Below are 18,616 nucleotides of genomic sequence, written 5' to 3' on the forward strand. Positions count from 1 at the left end.
TCTGGCCTTCCGGGGGCTTGTTCTGACTCAGGCACTGTGGGGCCAACATCCTGCCAGGAACTTCACTATGACCCATCTCTCCGAAAATACAAACTGACAGCCCTCAGCCAGGTCTGTCCAGAGATGGGTTTTGTCCAGTGACATATGGTCTTTGTGAAATCGGTCTGCACAGACATTTCTATCTATTTCTATCTAAATCAGGCCCTGATGAGGAAAGGCAAGCCTCACCCATCACGGCTGGACTCCAAGGGGCTGACATGAATCCCTCACGGTGACAGCTTTCTGTTAACTACAAAACCTAGGATAAAATCTGATCCCAGCCACTCAGTGTTGGCTCCCACTGTAATTCTAGCTACTCAGGAGGTTGTGATCTGAGAGTCTTAGTTCAAAGCTGGCCCAGGTAGGAAAGCCCAGGAGACTAATCTCCAATGAGCCACCAAAAAGCTAGAAGTGCAGCTATGGCTCAAGTAGTACAGTACCAGCTTGAGCAAAAAAGGTCAAGGACTGGGCTGGGAATATGGCCTAGTGGCAAGAGTGCTTGCCTCGTATACATGAAGCCCTAGGTTCGATTGCCCAGCACCACATATATAGAAAATGGCCAGAAGTGATGCTATGGCTCAAGTGGCAGAGTGCTAGCCTTAAGCAAAAAAGAAGCCAGGGACAGTGCTCAGGCCCTGAGTCCAAGGCCCAGGACTGGCCAAAAAAAAAGGTCAAGGACAGCAACCAAGCATGGAAATCAAGCCCTTGTACCCTCATGCCAGCATGCCTGTGCGCGCGCACACATGCATGCACACACGCGCGCACACACACACACACACACACACACACACACAGAAACCCTGGAGTTGGAGGCATGGTTTAGTTGGTAGAATGCTAGCTAGTCAATAAGCAAATATATCAGGTACCAAGTTCAAGTCCCAGTCTCACACCTAAAATAAGAAACCTTGACACCAGAATCCTACTGGCACTAATCTATGTGAGCCTCAGTTTCCTTAACTATAAAATGGAATGACATACCACTTCCATAACATAATTATGAAGCACTAATGTACTTGGCAAGTAACACCAAGCACCTAGTATGCACACGCAAAAGGTGGGTTGTGCAAAGGCACTCGGCATCTAGCCAGTGCTTCTGACTGATGTCTGAGCCCCTCTGGGCAAAGAACGCCCCCCCCCCCCTCAGCCACAAATGCCAAGCTGACATCTCGAAAGCTCTCCAAGGCTTTGTCTTCTGAGAAGTGAGCAGTCTGGAAAATGTCACGGCTGGTCATGGCCGTGAGGACTTGGGAATTTACTCAGATTGCAAACTGAAATGTAGTTAGAGAATCTGAAAGGTGGCTGTGAACCAGATGTCAGAAAGTGATTAAATAATCCCAAGAACAGTGCAGTGATGCACATCTGTAAGCCGAGACAGTCAAGAGGCTGGGGTGGGAAGATCCCTTTAGCCCAGGAAATTGAAAAACAGCCTGAGCCTGAGCAACATAGCAAGATGTTAACTGGAAAAAAAAAAAAGGTTTAATTAAAAAGGCAATTTAATTCTAGGCTGGGGATGTAACTTGTCTAACACATCCTGCCCTAGGTTCAATCTTTCCCCTGTATCACAAAAACAAAAGCAACAAAACGGCAAAAAAATGAAGCCAGGTGCTAGTGGCTCATGCCTGTAATCCTAACTACACAGGGAGGCAGAGACATGAGGGTCTGGATTCGAAGCCAACCGGGGCTGGAAAGTCCATGAATTTCTTATCTCCAATTAACCACCAGAAAACAGGAAGTGGAGTGTTGGCTCCAAATGGGAGAATGAGCACAAAAGCTCAGGAACAGCACCCAGGCCCAGAGTTCAAGCCCTATGATCAACTAAAACAAAACAAAATAAAAATGAATTCTATAGCAATTCTTGTCAGAATTTCTGTGGGGGAGGGGGGTGGATAAAAGGACTTTATTGAGTTCCTAACTCAGGGCCACCTGAGCCACAGACCTCCAGCTCCAATGGTCAGAGTCAGTTTCCAGAGTAGAGCTCAGGGCTGTTTTCCTTAAGTATACGAGGGTGTTGCCAATTTGCTCAGGTGCCAGGAGTCTCATCTGTATCCTTTGGAGGGCCCTACCCACACTCCCTGCTGTAGGGACGCGGTTAACTGTCGAGGTCCAAGTGTCTAGACACCAGCCCTTCCCTGGCCAAAGGGCAGACACATGAGGGGTGGACTGTGCCCTGCTGTTCTTCAGGGGGGCAGCCCCAACCTCTCACCTCCAGGTGAGCCAACCACCTTTCTCCACATTCACCCAGTTTCCACCCATGTGAACCACAGCTGCTCAACACTGTCTTATCTCGAACCTGAGGCCCTGAACTTCCCTAACCACAGAGAAAGAAGCAGGCCAGAGGAGCAAGTAGGATTCCCCAAGCCCAGACGCTTTGAGAGCCAGTCCTCATCCCATACCACCTTCACCGAGGTCACATGGCTCAAATGCAGACTGCAGCTCTGGGAACCCCAGCCACCCCGAGTCCTCCAGCCCCGGCCTCCACCGGCCCAAGAGGCTCCATCAGCCAGAAAGGGGCGTTGGAGATGGAAGCAACCGCTGCACACAGCACCTCGGTGGGGGAGAGGCTGGGCGCCATCCTAGAGGGTGCTGGGGGAAACATCCCCTCCCAAGCAGGCTGCGCCTCCTCTCAGGGGTTTCCCCAATAATACAAGGCCCTGAGCAATTCATCCAACAGCTTCCACAAGGCATTCTCAAAATGGTGCCGAGGCTGACAGGAGGGGAGACAGCAGAGCAGTCCCCAGGAAAGCAGGTCTTCCTGCTGACCAGCCTGCGCGCCCACCCCTGACCCACCCACTCCACCCAAAGCCCTGCTAAGGCCTTGGCCCAGGCTGGGGGGGGGGGGAGCATGAAAAGCACCCGTCCCTCCTAAACATCCCAAACCCAACTCTGGGCAGCCCGAGTGAGCAAGCCATTGCCATCTTTTTCTTTTTTCTTTTTAAACTTTGTGCCAGTACTAGGGCTTGAACTCAGAGCCAGGATGCTGTCCGTGAGACACCAGGGTCAACACAAACAGTGTGCCCTGCCAAGTGATAATCCGGAATATAAAAACGAATTAATCTGGAGTCTATACTAAAACATGAAGGATTGAGTAAGTATGGGAGATCGCCCTGTGCAGAATCCTGTCTGCAGCTGCTCTTCCTGTGCTCACTGCACACACGTCTGCAGGCCAAGAAGGCAGGCTGCAAAGAACTGCCATGGTCAAGGTCAACAGGAACCGCTGCCCCTCGGTGGCCACCCTAACACTTCCCTTGGTTCATGACGCAAAGGGACACTCGGTTTACCTCAGTCACCTTGTTGGCCACTGTCTAACCTGCATTGGACTCAGCTGTCAAGGTCACCAACAGAGAAACCCGAGAAACCATTGCCGGCAGGGGGAGGCTAAGCAGCTGTGACAATTACACACAGTGGTGGCACTGGAGGGATCCGGCCTAGGAAAGGGACCTTCGTGGGAAAAGCAGAAACCTAAAACAAGCATGGGCTTTGCGGGTGGCAATCATGTACCAATATTGGTTCAGAATTGATGAGTCCACCCATACAATGGATGATGACAACAAGGAATGCGTGTGTGTGTGTATGTGTGTGTGTGTGTGTGAAAAATAACAGAAGCCAGGCCCTGTGGCTCACACCTGTAATCCTAGTTTATCTCAGGAGTCTGAGATCTGAGATCACGGTTTAAAGCCAGCCCATCTCCTATAAATCACAGAAAAAAAGCTGGAAGTAGCACTGTGGCTCCAGTGGTAGAGAACTAGCTTTGAGCAAAAAAGGAGCTCAGAGACAGAGCCCAGGCCAAAAAAAAGTAACAAAAAATGGCAGAATGACTCCTTCGGACTGAGGAGGCCCCCGAAGGCCCTGTGAGTGACAGCGGGTACGATGGCCCTGCACAATGAGGCACAGGACACCACATATTCCAGGCAAAGGACACGTGGGCTCCAAGAAAGGAACAGAAAACTGCTGAGAGGTGGAGCTGGGAAGAAATGGCACAAGGAGCGCAGAAAGGGAGGGGTGATGGGGAGACAGGGCGGGACACGGAAGGGAAAGGATATGTGTTTTGAGAGAAGGTCCTGGCAGTGGGGGGGGGGGGGGCAGGAGTGGAGAGAAGGGGACGGGGACAGGGACGGGGGGGGGGGGGGGGGGGAGGAACAATGAATGGTCACCTAGTGGCCACACTCTGCACAGCAGCGAGAATGCCCCGTAATGACAAGGCAGGCACCCCTCCCCCATTCCCCATGGGGCTCCCGCCGGTAATCCTAGCTGCAGTTCAAAGCCAGCCCCAGCAGCAAAGTCCAGGAGACTCTCATCTCCAATTAACTGGCAAAAAGCCAGAAGTGGAGCTATGGCTCAAGTAAAAAAAAAACTCCAGGACAGTGCCCAGGCCCTACAGTCAAGCCTGAGTACCAATATGCACGCACACACATGCACAAGCATGAACGCGTGCGTGTGTGTGTGTGTGTGTGTGTGTGTGTGTGTGCACAGGTCTCCACACTGCAGAGAACTGCAGTGAAGAGCGGCTCACAAGCAGATGAGCAGGCAGCAGGCAGCATCAGCCTGCATGACAGTCCCCAGCCATCTCCGTGTGGGGAGGGCAGGAAGGAGGCTCTTCCTTGGAAGCGGCCTCCATTCAGACCCACCCCCTCCCCACCACCACCACCAGACCACTGGAGCCTCGGCATCTTCATCAACGCCCCTCCACCCCAGAGGTGACTCAACAAGGCCATGTGAGCTGAGCTCCCTCATCCAGCCTCTGGAAACTCTGGAAGCATCGCTTTCGTAAGGAAACCTACACAGAGTGAATCCAAGCCCTCCACCCCTGAGTCTCACCGATGAGGAGGACGGGGCAGAGACAGAAAGCAACTGGAGGGGGCAGGAGGAAGCCCCCGCCCTTCTGGGATGGCCCTCTATCCCAGGTCACCTCACCACCCACTCTTCCACCCTGAGCACAACATGGGGGGGGGGGGGGGCTGTGGCTCTTGGTCCCTCGGGGCTCCAGGTCCCTGGGCTAGCTCCCCCATGACCCGTGACAGCTGTGCCCAGGGGGAGGGGAGACAGCACGGCTGAGGCAGGGAAGTCCATGTGACTCTTACCTCCAATGAATCACCCAAAGCCAGAAGCAGAGCTGTGGCTCAAGTGTTAAGTGTCAGCCTTGAACAGAAAAGCTCAGGGACAGCATCCAGGCCCTGAGTTCAAAGCCCAGAACAGCAAAAAAATGTCAATGTGAGGATTTTCAGGCTCATCCTCAAAGGATCATTTTGGGATCACTCTGCAGATAGCGGCCTTTCAGAAGTCACGTTCTTTTATCAGTGGCCAGAGGAGACCTTCCTTCTAGAAAGATCTGTAACCATCCACCCAGGCCCCACCACTCCACTAAGTCTGGAGATGAACATTTTCCACTCAAAAGCACAAAGATAGGAAAGCATGCGTGCAGTGCAGTAGCTCTCTGCTACAGCACAGTTCAATGTTCCCTTGTGGAAAGAAGGCCCAGGAGTCTCTCACCCCTCAGCCAAAGGCGGGGGGGGGGGGGGGGGGGGGGAGGGGCCTGTGGACTCTGAGCAAACCCAGATATGCTACTACACTTGTTACATTTTGCCCTAAAAGCAAAGGCTGCCCCTAAACTTCAGAAAGCCCACACACCCTTTCTCTCTGACCCTTTTTCATCCAGCCTCTGATACATCCAGATTAAAATCAGGAAGCCAACAGCAGCTGTGGACTCCAGCGCCTTCCAGAAAGAACTGCATTTGCATTGTAATTCCTAAAGGAATCACTGGGGAGGCGGTGGCCGGCTGGACACACTAGGAAAATTTACTGTCAGGGGCAATTCCCAACAAGCCCGAACTCCTGCACAGACAAGCCAGGGAAAGAGGAACAAAAAAATACAAAAGCCCTCTGCAGAAATGAGGTTCATCTATTAAACTATCTACAACCACCAACGCAGCCAACGCGTCACGCAGAGACACAACAACAAAAGGACACCCGCAGCTGGTCCCACTCCTCACCTTTAGATCGCGTGGAGACATCCATGCCTTCCACCACCACCTCCGGTTCTGTTTTTATTTCCTCCTCGGCCAAGCTGGAAGAGAAAACGTTGATGTTTAGGATAGGCTGGGAACCGGCCCCACAGTGCCAGCTAACATGGGGTTACAACCACAAGCCCACCTCCTTTAAGACAACCCCCAATGTTATTTAGGAGAGGGCAAAGGAAGACTCCTGGCTTCCACAAGGCTTGACTCCATAAAGGACCTCAGGAAAGACTAAGTGGGTCTATGCCTTTTTTTTTTTTTAATCCAATTACCATTTCAATTGTCATGCTATTGGGGAGGGGGGTGCAAAAAAAAAAGGAGCCTAGCTTTTTAGATACACAATTACAATTCACCCCCTCCTTTGGGCCCTGAGAGAAACAAGTCAAATAAACAAGTTTCTCCTAGCTAACACCTGGCTCCAAAGACGGGCAGGTTAGGAGCTTTTCCCAGGGCACCCAGAGTTTTGCAAAGCAAACAGTATTTCCCAGACCTCCAACGCCCCCCTCCCCCAAATCTTACACCTCCCTAAAGAGGCAGGAACATGAATTAAGATACAGGTTAAGTTACAAAGTAGAAAAATATGGCCCCAATATTAGCAAAAGAGCTCATCTCAAAACAATCCAAACTACCAGGAATTAAGAAGGGGATGCCCACTTGCCCCCCCCCCCTTCCCTCCCTGGATAGCAGGCTCGGTTCCCCCTTTGAACTAAGACTAATTACCCCTCACCACAAAAGTGGAATGAGGAAGCATTATTTAAAAGACCCAGGCTGGGAGTGGAAGGCTGGGATAGGATGGAAAAGGGGAATGGGGAACAGCCTGCTACACTGGGAAGGTCTGTCATCCAGACCCCCCCCCCTCGTTCTTTCTCTCGGTCTGCTGGAACTCAGGTTGAACAGAGAGAGCAGGCTATTTCAGATCTTGCTCTCCACTGACACAGCCGTAGCAGGCCAAGAGAAGTGCCCCTTGTGCTTTCTTTCCATAGGTGTGATTTGTTTGATGCACTAGAATGTTCTACACAATGAGGCTGACACGGCCGTGGTAGGAACCTGAACCATCATCACTCCAGATTCACTTCCCACCGCCCAAAGTTCCGCAAGAAGAAGAAAGAGATGATCACCAATTGATATGGCTGGAATTTTCCATTTGGAAGACTGAGAGGCAGGACAGGGAGAAGGCTGGAGAACAATGTCCTGTCTGTGTTCCGTGGTCTGGGCCCGCGACAAGGCAAAGAGACGACTCGGAAAAGGCAGCCTCAGGACTGAAACCCCACTGCAAGATGGAGACCAGCTTAGGAGAATCCCAGGTCTGCAGGGAGGAGAGAATTCAGGATGGGAGCTAGATAGGAAGGAAAAGATTATGTCGCTCAGAATTCAATTACAGGAGCATGGAGTCCTCTGACTTACCTAGTCCCGGTAGAGAAAAAAAAGAAAGGAAGAAGGGTAGTTTGGGTTTAAATCAGAATATTAACACCTGAAACACTCTGCTATTGGACCCCATTAACAGTTTCATTTACCCAACATGAGTAGGGTGACCCATGACACAGATGTGAAAAACAACTGACTTGTCACAAAATGGCTTAACAGAAGACAGCAATTACTCCCCACTCCAACTTCAAACACATTCTGCCTGGAGCACACAGACATCTAACTGGACCCTGGTGATGGCATTCTTGCTTGGGGTGATTAGAAACCAGTTGTATTTTTCAAAGCTTTGCATAGCACTCAGAGATGGGTAGAATGGTCGCTATCAGACGAAAACATAGCAACCTGGGGCTTTTTCCCAGCCATACTTCTGTTCCCTTGCCTAGCAGGAACAGGTGAAATGCTCAACTTCTTGAAACCATTCTCATATTCTGAGTGATGAGGAAAAGCAAGTAGGTGCTCCAACTGTACATACAAGGCTAAATAAAAGAACACAGCCCACGTCCTCCACCAAAAAAAAAATCCCAATTGGATTTGGGGGGGGGGGCCTGGGCTGCAAATATTTCAAGGTGTATAGGGGCACCAGGGACAGATGCATGCAATGAGAACAAAGCTAGTGACAGCCTACAGAGCTCAATACTTCAGGCAGGAAAGCTGCTGAGAGGTGAAAAAATGCAAACTAGGAATGGGGTACCTGCATGCTACTGGGTTTCAGATACTCTATTCTGCAGCAGAGGCGGGGGGGGGGGGGGGGGGTTAAGGTGTTTTTAGTTTTTATCTTTCCAAGTAGGCACCATAATCACCTAATTGAGCAACATCACCACCTCCTAGGTCCTAGGATTTCAAGCACAGCAATTTCAGAAAAGTATCTCTCCCACCCACCCCCCAATACTACTAGCAAGCCATTCTTTTCCAAAGGAACCTAGGAATTGACATGCACACACACGTGCAGTGTGTGCACCCACGTACACACACACAACTTGTTTGACTAAAAAAAATTGCAGCCTAAGCATTAACAGGATGGGGAGGGGTAGGTTTTCATGTACAAAATCAAAGCTGAAAATGCAAAATGAGTCATTTGGTATAGCCACATCTAAAGGGACTTCCTTTTTCTACACCACTGATCTAAGGTGGCTTTTTTTGTTGTTGTTGTTTAATGTTAAGTGCCATTCTGTTATGGGGGGGTGACTGAATATTCCATCAAAAGTACTGGTGAGAAAAGATTTTATACCTGTCTGAATAGGCCTACAGATCTTGGTCAATTTAAGAGCTACTGAGACATTTGGAAAAAGAATTTTAAAAAGTCTTTTTTTTTTTTTTCAAAGAAAAGGCAGCCGCATCTGGAGCAAATACTTTGAACTTCTGCCATAAACACATTCAAGACTTAGAAAAAATGCACAGCTCATTTTCTCTCATATACACACATACACATACATATATGTATGTATGGTAGCCTCCATCAACCCAGATCATTTACACCAAAAACAAAGGGACAACTCCTGGTTTCAAACTGCTTTCCTTAAGGTCTGTTAAGAGTTAGACTACAGACCCCACTAAAGGAAGGGATGAAATTAGCTGAAAACCAAACAGCAACCTCTCATCCCAAAAGGAAAGCCCCCGTCAGTCAACTAGTTATCACACACTGTAAACCACCACCACCACCACCACCACCACCATCTCTACCATCCATTTACTTGCCTGGGGATTTCACAAAACTGACAAATTTTCAGGCAATTCAAAGGAGAAACAACAGCACCTGCGAACATAACCAAGACCACCCTCTTCCCTCCCCAGAAAAGAACAGATTTCTTCCCAGTGCCTGAGCAAGAAAGCCTGGGCTTTACTTCTTAAACCTCCAGCACTGGGGGGGGAAGCAATTAAAAGTTGTAGATGAGCTAAGCACCACCTCCAAAGATGCCTTAAGCCTTCTGATTATTAATTCTGAGGGCTCTGAATCTCATCCCCTCAATACTTCCAAAAAGACAGAAAGCATCTAGTTTGGACAGGATTTTTTTTTTTAAGCCTGGATACACAATACTCAGATATTTCTTTTTCCCCAAGTGCTCTCACTCTGTGACTTTTAACCAAGAATCTCTAACCCATCTAAAATACATAACCAGCATGCATGCATGCACAGGAGATTGCTGCTCATTGCTGCTCAGAAAATTATTACAGTAATTCAGGAAGCATGCAGAATTCAAAAAGACTTTTCCTGCTCTTTTTAACTTTCATCCAAAATACCAAAATGGTCCAGGCTGTAAGAAATAGTTCATCCCCAAGGTAGGAACATCTTCCTCTTCTAGATCACAAAATAGTGACCATCAAAATAAAAACCCATGCTTCTCTCAATCTGCAATTAATTGTCCTCAGACGTGGGGGAGGGGATGGCTGGCAGAGCCAGCCTGAGACAGCACTCACCTACCCCAGGCAGTCTTCGGTGGCTAAGCTATTTATGCAGGATTCTTAAAATGGCGTCTGGCACCACTGTCTCATTCCTGCATTGAAGCTAAAATGGTAGCAGCTTGTTCAATAGCTCAGCTTCTGTTCAAGCAGCGGCCCTGCAACTTTCAAAGCCACCTTCCTAAATATCACTTCACCAGAGGACACCACAACCCATCCTTAGAAGCTTTAAAAAAAAAAGGGGGGGGGGGGAATCTGCAATGACAGGGAGTTTGTGAAGTCACAGGTTCTAAGGAAAAGCCTCCCTTGTCTCTTAGATCCCAGAGCCTCAACAAGAGGCTCCTGGATGGGTCCCCCCCTTTCCTTCCGATGAGTGGGTGCCAGGTTAGGAATTAGGCAGCCCTGTAGCAGTATTCCATGCAAACAGACAGGTGCCTGTACACACACAGACACACACACACACACACACACACAGACACACACACACACACAGTGTTCCAGGGGAGCAGGCTAGGGAAAGGAAGGGCTCTGGAGAGGAAGCCATTCCCCCTTCCCAAACCATGCGAAGCCAGTGTGGACATCCCACCACACAGGTACACGGTGAAGTGCTTGCCAACCACGCCAAGAGGGCTGCTGCCTCAGTCTGAGGCCAAAGGCAGAATAAAAAGCCTTGAAAACAGTCACCCCATCCAGCAGCCACTCTTAAGCCAGTCAGCAGCACCGAGGAAAGGCAACCCGTGGCTGCAGAGGAGAAACGCCGAGGCCATCTGTCCCTTCTCCTAGGCACCGAAAAGAATACTCACAAATTAGATTTTTGTCCACCCCCAACAGAGTCCTGAGAATTAACAATGGGTTCTGCAAAAGCCCGCCCTCAGAGGCTGAGCCCCTAGCCTCCTACTGGCCCGTGTCACCTATGGTAAGGTCTCAGAGAGCTGGCCTCACAATTCCCCTGCTGCTGGGAGCTGGGGGAGTTTCAAGGTGACAGCTTTGCAGCTCCAGGGGGAGAAAGAAGGGCACAGGGCCCAAGGCCGAGCCCGGAGAGGCCGGTGGCTGGCTCAGCGCCGGCCGGTAGGTTGGTGATGGTGACAGGGCCAGCCCGTCTGGCTCAGCTGGCCTGGCCAGGCCACAGGGGCTTGTTTGTCGGTAAGGAGAGCAGAACCCGGTGGGGGCAGGGCACCGGATCCCAGCAACCCCAGGCCAAGGGTGAATCCTCCTTGGGGTTTTGCATTTTAAGGCCAACCCTAGGACTCTCCCTGCTGTTTACATCTGGCCCCAGGCGGCTAGGGCCCCTGGAATGTATCTATCTTTGCTAGGGCCCCTGGAATGCATCTGTCTTTCGGGGTCAACCCCCAGGCAAAGCAGATCGAAGGCTGATAAACGTGTGTGGCTTCTGCCACAGGAATGGGAAGTGGGGGACACGTCCCATAACCCCCTCCGTTTGCTTTCAGGGGCTGTAGGTGACTGTCACCAAGCCTTCCTTAAAAAAAAAAAAAAAAAGGCCTCACAAGCCCCCCCCCCTCCTTCTTTAAGACCCAATGCTGTTTCCCCCCATTGGCTCTCCAGGGGGAAGGGAAAGGGGAAGGTTTATTGAAAAGAAAAAGGGTTGCTAGGAAAAAAAGGAGGGGGGCTATTGTTTTCATCCCTAAATTATAAGGGGGGGGGCGGTGAGGGCAAGTCTCCCTTTCTGACTTAAATCTTCAGACTATCAATTATAAAAGTAACTGGACTCGGCTCCAGTGGGCCCAGCAATTAATTAGAAAAACTCGGAAGAAAGTTTACAGAGTGATTATACGTCATTACTTCCCAGTTACAGAGTGCCCACTGACCAGTTTCTGGCACTCATAAAAGCAGACGCTCCTCCCCTCCCCCACGGGAGGGCAGAAAGGGGGGGGTGTTCCAGAAAAGGGGGGGGCACGAGTCCTCCAAGCTCCAGTGTCTGCCTGCACTTCAAGGGCTGGCGAGGCAGAAGGAAAAGAGAGGAGAACCACCATTCAGTTCCTCTGCAATTTACAAATGTGGCAATCAGGCCACTGGACTCCACCTCCCAGAGAAAGAGAAGGGGGAGGGAAGGGGCCGGGGATGGAATGCAGGGGGGAGGGGAGGGAGAGGGCCCTAAGGGCTTGGTAACCTGTTTTCTCCAAAAGGAACAAATAGGGTCGAAATTTCCAGAAGATCTGTTCTCAGGGCAGCCACTGCAAAATTCTCCATCTTTAACCTTCTCTCCAAGTGCTTCTTCCTTCAAGATGAGCAGAGAGGAGCTCCTACCAGCAGGCTGCTCTCTGCCCTAAAGACTCCTGCTACGTACAATGTATTTCTCTTCCCCTTCAGTAACTGGGGAAGACTTCTATTTGGAAAGCAATTAACTTTTTAACCAGCCTGTATGTGTTAGGAGTTTGGGGGGGGGGGGGTGTCACAGTATCAGAAGAAAAAAGTAGCCAGCTCTCTGCAGAGCTGGGTCCTGGAGTTCCACATTTCTCGCTTCCCAAATCTGTGGGTAGCCATTTTAATGCAAGCTCTTAGAGGACAATGCTTTGCCCTTCGCAAACACAGAATTATGCAAACGCTGAAGGCCTCAAACCCTGAGTCTAGTGATCAGATACTGCTCCAGAGGCAGCTCCCAGAACCTCAATGTGTAATTTCCATTACAGCAAGAGGAGAACAAAGAGAACTACAAAATGTGTGAAGTTGTGTGTGGTACTGATAGTAGCCCACCTGACACAGCCATCCCAGCTTCTGGTTTGGTGCATTTCTCCGTATTAAATGAGCCTTTGGCCAATCGGTGTCAAAAGTTGAATTGCTGGGTAGTAATCCAACAGGAAAAAAATATACCTATCTGACTCCATAAAGTTTCAATGCCACAGCAACTGAATATATTCCTAACAGTTAGTGACCTTGGTCTCCAAGCTACAAATTCAGGTAGAGAACTTCCAGGGAAGTCCTAGAGAAGAAGAAAGTCTGCTTTTTTCCACTTTAAAAAAAAAGTCTAACCACAGCATTCAAGAGGTTGGGGAGGGAGGGAGAGGGATGAAAAGTGAGAATTAAAGCCTTAAAAGTAAGGCCAGTATGCGGAGAATGAATGGCAGGGGCAGGGTGCAGAAACATGGCTGCTTCTGAGGGTCAGTCACTCCCAAACCAAGCAGAAGTTTGGTGGCTCTGTTTGGATTTGAGATGGGATTCTGCACTCTCTACAGATAGCCTAAAACTTACATAAAAGCCTGATACCCCAGCCCCACACACAGGCCACCCCCAGCTGCTGCCCTCTACCCACCCCACCCCCAAGTTCCTAGGACAACACTGGAAAAAGTAAGCTAGCTTCATTCATTTCCACAAGCAGATCAACGGCCCAGAGTTCTAAGATCCACACAAACCCAACTCAAGGTCACAGTGAACAGCATATTTCCCCCTGGCTCAGGGAAACAGGAAGTGAAATCTGCAGGTATCAGAAAAACAGTAGATTCAGTCACTTCAACTCAAACGACTCTTTAAAAGCCCTTATTTTTGTTCCTGTCCACCCCCCCCCCCACGGCTATAACCCAGACTCCCCCCTATGACAGACCCCAAATGTACACAAAACTCTGGCTACATGGTCAGAGGAAATGGATTGCTTTACTTACCCAACAAATGTTCAAGCAACCATCTCATTTTTCCAGTTAGGAAGAGAGAACAGGCTGGCAGATTTGGGACTTGATCAAAAAAGGAAATTTTTTTTTAAACAGTTACATGGCATTTTTAAAACACACTACCACAACAACACAACCCAACAACTGTATAGGGAAAGCTGTCATGAGCCTCAGGCATGATTTTACTTTCCCTGCAGGCTACCACACAGCAGGGCAAAGGAGACAATGTCTATTTTTTTAAAAAAGAAAATGAAAATAAAGAGTAAAAGATACATCATTAGTTCACTGAAATCCATGCAGCAGTAGAAAGCTTAGCTATTCAATCCTCTCAGCTTTTTTGGGGGGGGAAGGGGGGGAGAAGGGGGGCAGGATCTTGTCCAAGATCATTCCCCACGCACACCAACCTCTCTCAGCCCCAATCCTCATCCCTATTCCAAAAGCTCCCTCCAGCTTCTAGAAAACACTTTGAGAAACACTTGCTGGCTGTAGGCTTGATTTGCAGAACCCTCTGTATGAAGCTAAGTCAGGGGAAAAAAAGGGCTAAACAATGTAGTTGCAAGTGCGAAGCTGAGCAGAGGAGGAAGAGAAAGACATGACCACGCACCACCCCCCACCTAGGCCCAGGAGCCAGCCTGGCTCCTTCAGCTCTGCTGAGGGGCTGGGTTCCATTCCAAACACACACGGCCTCTCTGGTTAGAACTTTGTCCAGCCTTCCCAGAACCTCTTTGGGAGACCCAAACTTGCCTGCCCTGCTCTCTACCAGGAGGGCTCCTTGAAGGAGCTTGCTTGCTTACCTTCCATTTCCTCCCCCAGCAGGCATGTGACACAGGAGAAAACAATGGTGCAGGGGAAAAACTGCTGAGAGAGAGGAGAGAGAGAGAGGGAGAGAGAGAGGGACAGAGAGAAACAGACAGGAAGGGGGGGGAGGAAACAAAAAAAAAAAGAAGAAAAAAAATAGCTTCTCTTTTGGCATACCAGGATCTAGCTTCAAATTATTCCAGAAACACCATATCCTGGTGGCAGAGAAAAAGGTGTACCAGGCCCTGACTAGTTTGTAGAATCAGAATCAAACTATGGCTAATGGCTACTTTAGCCATGTGACCAAGAAAGCCAAAAAAAAAATTTTCTCTCTCTCTCTCTCTCTCTCTCTCTCTCTCTAAGCAGTTCCAAGTTAACCTAACTAAGTGCTCTGTGGGTGAATGTGTGGCACGGCCAGCCACAGAGAAATCACACTGCTAGCCCACAACTCGATGTCTCAGAGGGAGGGGGGAAAAGATGGTTAAAAAGCCGAGCTTACCTCTGTGGATGCATTGCTAACACTGTGTAATGTCAATACTTATAAAACATGGAGGACAGGCTCCCAGTTCTCACAGAAAAAGGGTTTGGCACTTCGGCTGATGATCTGGCCGCCTAATAAGAGCTCATCCCCGATTGGCTGACCCGGCAAATCGGAGTGTAAAGCCGCTCCGGATTGGCTGAAACACTTCCTGAGCGATTATCTTTGTAAGGCTCGGTGAGCAAGAGCCATCCTGTGCATAGAAAAAGACAGGCTAAGCTAGGCCTTCTGCAGCAAGAAAAACCTGGGAAAGGGGCCCCCGCACGCACTGCACCCACACTCTGCCTAGATATCCTGGCTCTGGCAAGCCAGTGCGGCCCGCCTGACCTGTTCCTGTGAAGTTGCAGGCCCGGATGCACGGGGGAAGGGAGCTTTTGGGGTGGCTGGAAGGGCCCCCACGGCCTCCTCTGCCCCCCACGGCAGCGGCCCTCCTGGAAAGAGAAAGGCTGGCCTCTTTCTTGGATCATCCGGGAGAGTGGGCTTCCAAGGGGGCAGATCTAGGTGAGGGGTAGGGACTCCCAGGCATTACAGCCCAAGAGGCTGGAGGAGAGGGGCTAGAGGCAGGCCTTTGTGGAGCTGGGGGAAAGCAGACAGCCCAGGTGGAGGGGACCCCCCCCCCCCAAGAAAGCAGCAAGGGGTGGCCTGGCTTCCCAGGGCTGAGCAGGCCGCAGTGGGGGAGGAGAGGAAGAGTGGTCAAGTCTGCCTAGTCATTGTCAAAAGGCCTCCTGGAAAAAGCAGGCCAGAGTGCCGTTTGCCCTCCTTCTCCCCTCCCTCGGTGCTCAAAGGAAAATCAAAATGGGTTCTGCCTCTCTGCCAGGATGCCAAAGCACACCCATGTGCACACACACACACACACACAATCTCTGAGCTTACCCTAAGAAAAGCCAAATGTGTTCCTAGCAGGCCACAGGCCTTCATCTAGAAACGTCCCTTCCCCTCCCGCCCCTTCCCCCACGGCCCAGGCCTGCTAAACCTGTCAGTTAAACAAAAAATCTGACTTCCGTATTAGTCTGTGATGCCTTCAGCTTCCTGCCTGTTAACCCTCTCTCAGACTCCCGGGCCTGGCTGGGAAAAACTAGGCCCTGAGATGGCAGAAAAGGCCTGTGGAAAAATACCAACTGCAGCTCTCCCAGCAGATGCAGAGAGAGAGAGAGAAAGGGGGAGAGAGAGCGAGAGAGAGAGCTGCTGTCTCTTCCCAAGGAGGCGTGTACCTTCTGAATCCAGGGCACACACAGGCAGTGCCTCTCTGTCTGAGAAGCCATTTAAATCCAGAGGGAGAGAGAAAGAAGTCAAACCCGGCTGGTAAACAAGAACCCCCATTATAGTCAGGCCTACACACCCGCAGGTTAGCCCTTCCTGCCACAATCGGCTCTGTATGTCTGTTTCTGGGGAGCTGGGCCCTCAGTGGGCAGGCAAGTCCCATGAGCTCCCCAAGGGTTCTGGCTTCGATTTATTTCCACAGAGAGCAGCTTCTCATCCCCTAAGGCAGATTGGAGCTGCGATTTCACACACAGCTATACTTGCCTCTCCCCCCCCCCTTCCCACCCCCTCCTTCCATCTCTGGCATTGCTCCCCAGTAAAATATTAACTAGTTTTTTTGAGCTGCTTATAATTCTACCCGACTCAGTAGTAGTGGGAGACTAATGTCTATTTCTTCCTAAAGCTGCCTTTGTAGAAAAGGCAAAGCGAAAAAGATCCTAGCTTGCTGTTTCTGCTACCTTCCCCCCCCCCACCACACACACATTACTATTTTAATTAGCAAGAGTTTTTTTGTGTGTGTGTGTTTTTTTTAAGAAAGAAAAAGAAAACAGCAAGCCCGAGCAACGGAAGCTAAATAAACACCTTTCTTTAGGGGCTGAGGAAGTTCTTGAGTTCCAGGCTTAGGCCAGGAGGTTAAACTAGGGAGCAATAAAGTGTCCCCTCTCCCTCCCCCCTGGAATTAGGACCCGTAGGGTGTCTGGTCCCCCACCGCGTCCACAAAAAGAAAACAATTGCTGGTCGCCCTCTCTCTCGGCCCTCCCCCACACAGCCAGGACAACAGATGCCCACCACCACGGGTCTGTAAATTCTCCCTGGCTGGAAATCTCACATCAAACAGGCTCAGAGTTGGAACAGAGACTCTAAACACACTAACCACGCTGCAGGGCAGGGCCGGGGCTGTTGCAAAGGGAAAGGTCTTTGTTGTCGCTTTAGGCAGCCCAGGCCACGAGGCCAGATAAAGACAACGAAGGGAGTGGCTGGCTCTTCCCAGAGGTGGAAAGCTGTACTGGGACCAAAAACGAGTCCCCGAGGTGGAGGCCTGAGCTAGTCAGGGGCTGGTCGGTCTCCTAGCAGTGAGGACAGCGTCTCTACCGCCTCCCATATGGAACCCTGCTGGTTTGTGAGGTGTGGCTCTGGGAAGAACAAATAGGCCTGTGGGGTTGATGGCAAATCTCGGCGCACCTAACTCCATAACCTAATGAGGAAATGGAACACACCGCGGGGACAGACGCGTGGTGGATTTTACCCGGGGATTAAAGCTTGTTGCATAAGCAGTTGCAGCATACTCCCCTCCCTCCTTCCCTCCCCCCTCCCCCTCCCTCCCTGTCTTTCTGATCACTTGAAATGTTCTCTGGGGCAAAGAGCAGGAAGCTGCCAGCTCATTCTGGCAGATCAGCCCAGGGTGAGGAATACCGCTGGCATTTGGGTAGGTCTGAGGTTATCTGGAAAACACCACTCATCTAGGGACCGAGACAAAGGTATGGCGGCAGATGGAATCATGGGAAGGACGCAGATTGAAGAGGAAGCCTGGGGGTAGGTCAGGCCAGGGCTTCATGGAATATGACTGATAGGCTAGAAAGACAGAAAACCAGATGTTGTAGGCCTCAACTGAGAGATCCACTGCGGAGCTCTTCCTAAAGCAAAAACTGTGCAGCTTCTGAATCAGTGCTGGCCATAGCCTAGAAGTTCGGGGCCCAGAGAGGTGAAGGGATCTGCCCGAGGTCACCCAGCTGGCAAATGAGAGATCAGATTTCCCACCCAGTTCAGAGTCTTTCTCTGGGGATATTTCTAAAGCCTGAACCTTCCCTGCTTCTAAAGAAAGACTCAAACACAAAGCTAAACCAAACACAACAAACACAGGAGAGGCAAGATCCTCCAAACGAGGACAGCCAGACTGACCCATGCTTCCTTTGTTAGTTTAGGGGGCCCAGACACCAGAAGCGGGCCAACTACTGAACACTGGAACTGGGAGGCAGATAGGACTCCCCAGCCCTTCCTCACTGATGGAGACTCTACCCCTCCCCCCCCCCCAGCAGCTCTCTCCCACAAGCCTCTGGGAGAGGACAAGGACACAGCCATCTCTGAAAGAAGCCCCCGTATTCTTGAAATCAGTGGTTCTCAGCCCAGGGCATTTTCATTCAAGATTCAGGGGACCTGTGGCAAAGTTTAAGACCTGAATTGGCCCAGATAACTCCTGGCATTGAGTGGGTAGAAGAACAGGGGTGCTGTTAAACCATCCTGCAGTGCCCAGGATGTCCCCACACAAGAAGGAACCACCTGACCCCCAAGTGGCCATTGTGCTAGAGTGAGAATATGAATTAAATGAAGGAGAAAGGGGGAAGCAAAAACAAACGAAAACCAGCTAACCACTAGCCTCTGGGCAGCAAAGCAGGCACAAGCCTAAACAAGTAGCTTTCCTTGGTGATAGGAACAAGCCATGGGCTAATAAACATAGATTAAAACGTGTCTCTCTTGATACTCCAAAGGGATGGAGAGAATGCACAGGGCCACAATCAGGCTGTGGGAAG

General features: G+C 50.4%; 1 protein-coding gene across 19 annotated transcripts in view; it reads right to left on the reverse strand.

The window, feature by feature from the left end:
- Zmynd8 (zinc finger MYND-type containing 8) overlaps positions 1–16,349 on the reverse strand; it is an 83,196-nt gene extending 66,847 nt beyond the window's left edge. For 5 of the 19 annotated variants that reach the window (XM_048349560.1, XM_048349580.1, XM_048349561.1 and 2 more), the window contains exons 1-3: positions 12,585–12,669; positions 7,169–7,356; positions 6,027–6,100 (exon numbers count right to left, since the gene is read on the reverse strand). In XM_048349560.1, the coding sequence (XP_048205517.1) occupies positions 6,027–6,100; positions 7,169–7,194 (100 nt within the window). In that variant the 5' untranslated portion in view covers positions 7,195–7,356; positions 12,585–12,669. Of the gene's footprint in view, positions 1–6,026; positions 6,101–6,186; positions 6,206–7,168; positions 7,387–10,675; positions 11,198–12,000; positions 12,563–12,584; positions 12,670–13,486; positions 13,556–14,286 lie in introns of those variants that run through there. The other 14 variants (XM_048349576.1, XM_048349575.1, XM_048349565.1 and 11 more) reach the window with 11 other exon arrangements.
- Between the last annotated feature and the right edge of the window lie 2,267 nt (positions 16,350–18,616).

Source organism: Perognathus longimembris, chromosome 6, assembly GCF_023159225.1.
Source record: "Perognathus longimembris pacificus isolate PPM17 chromosome 6, ASM2315922v1, whole genome shotgun sequence".
NCBI lineage: Eukaryota > Metazoa > Chordata > Mammalia > Rodentia > Heteromyidae > Perognathus > Perognathus longimembris.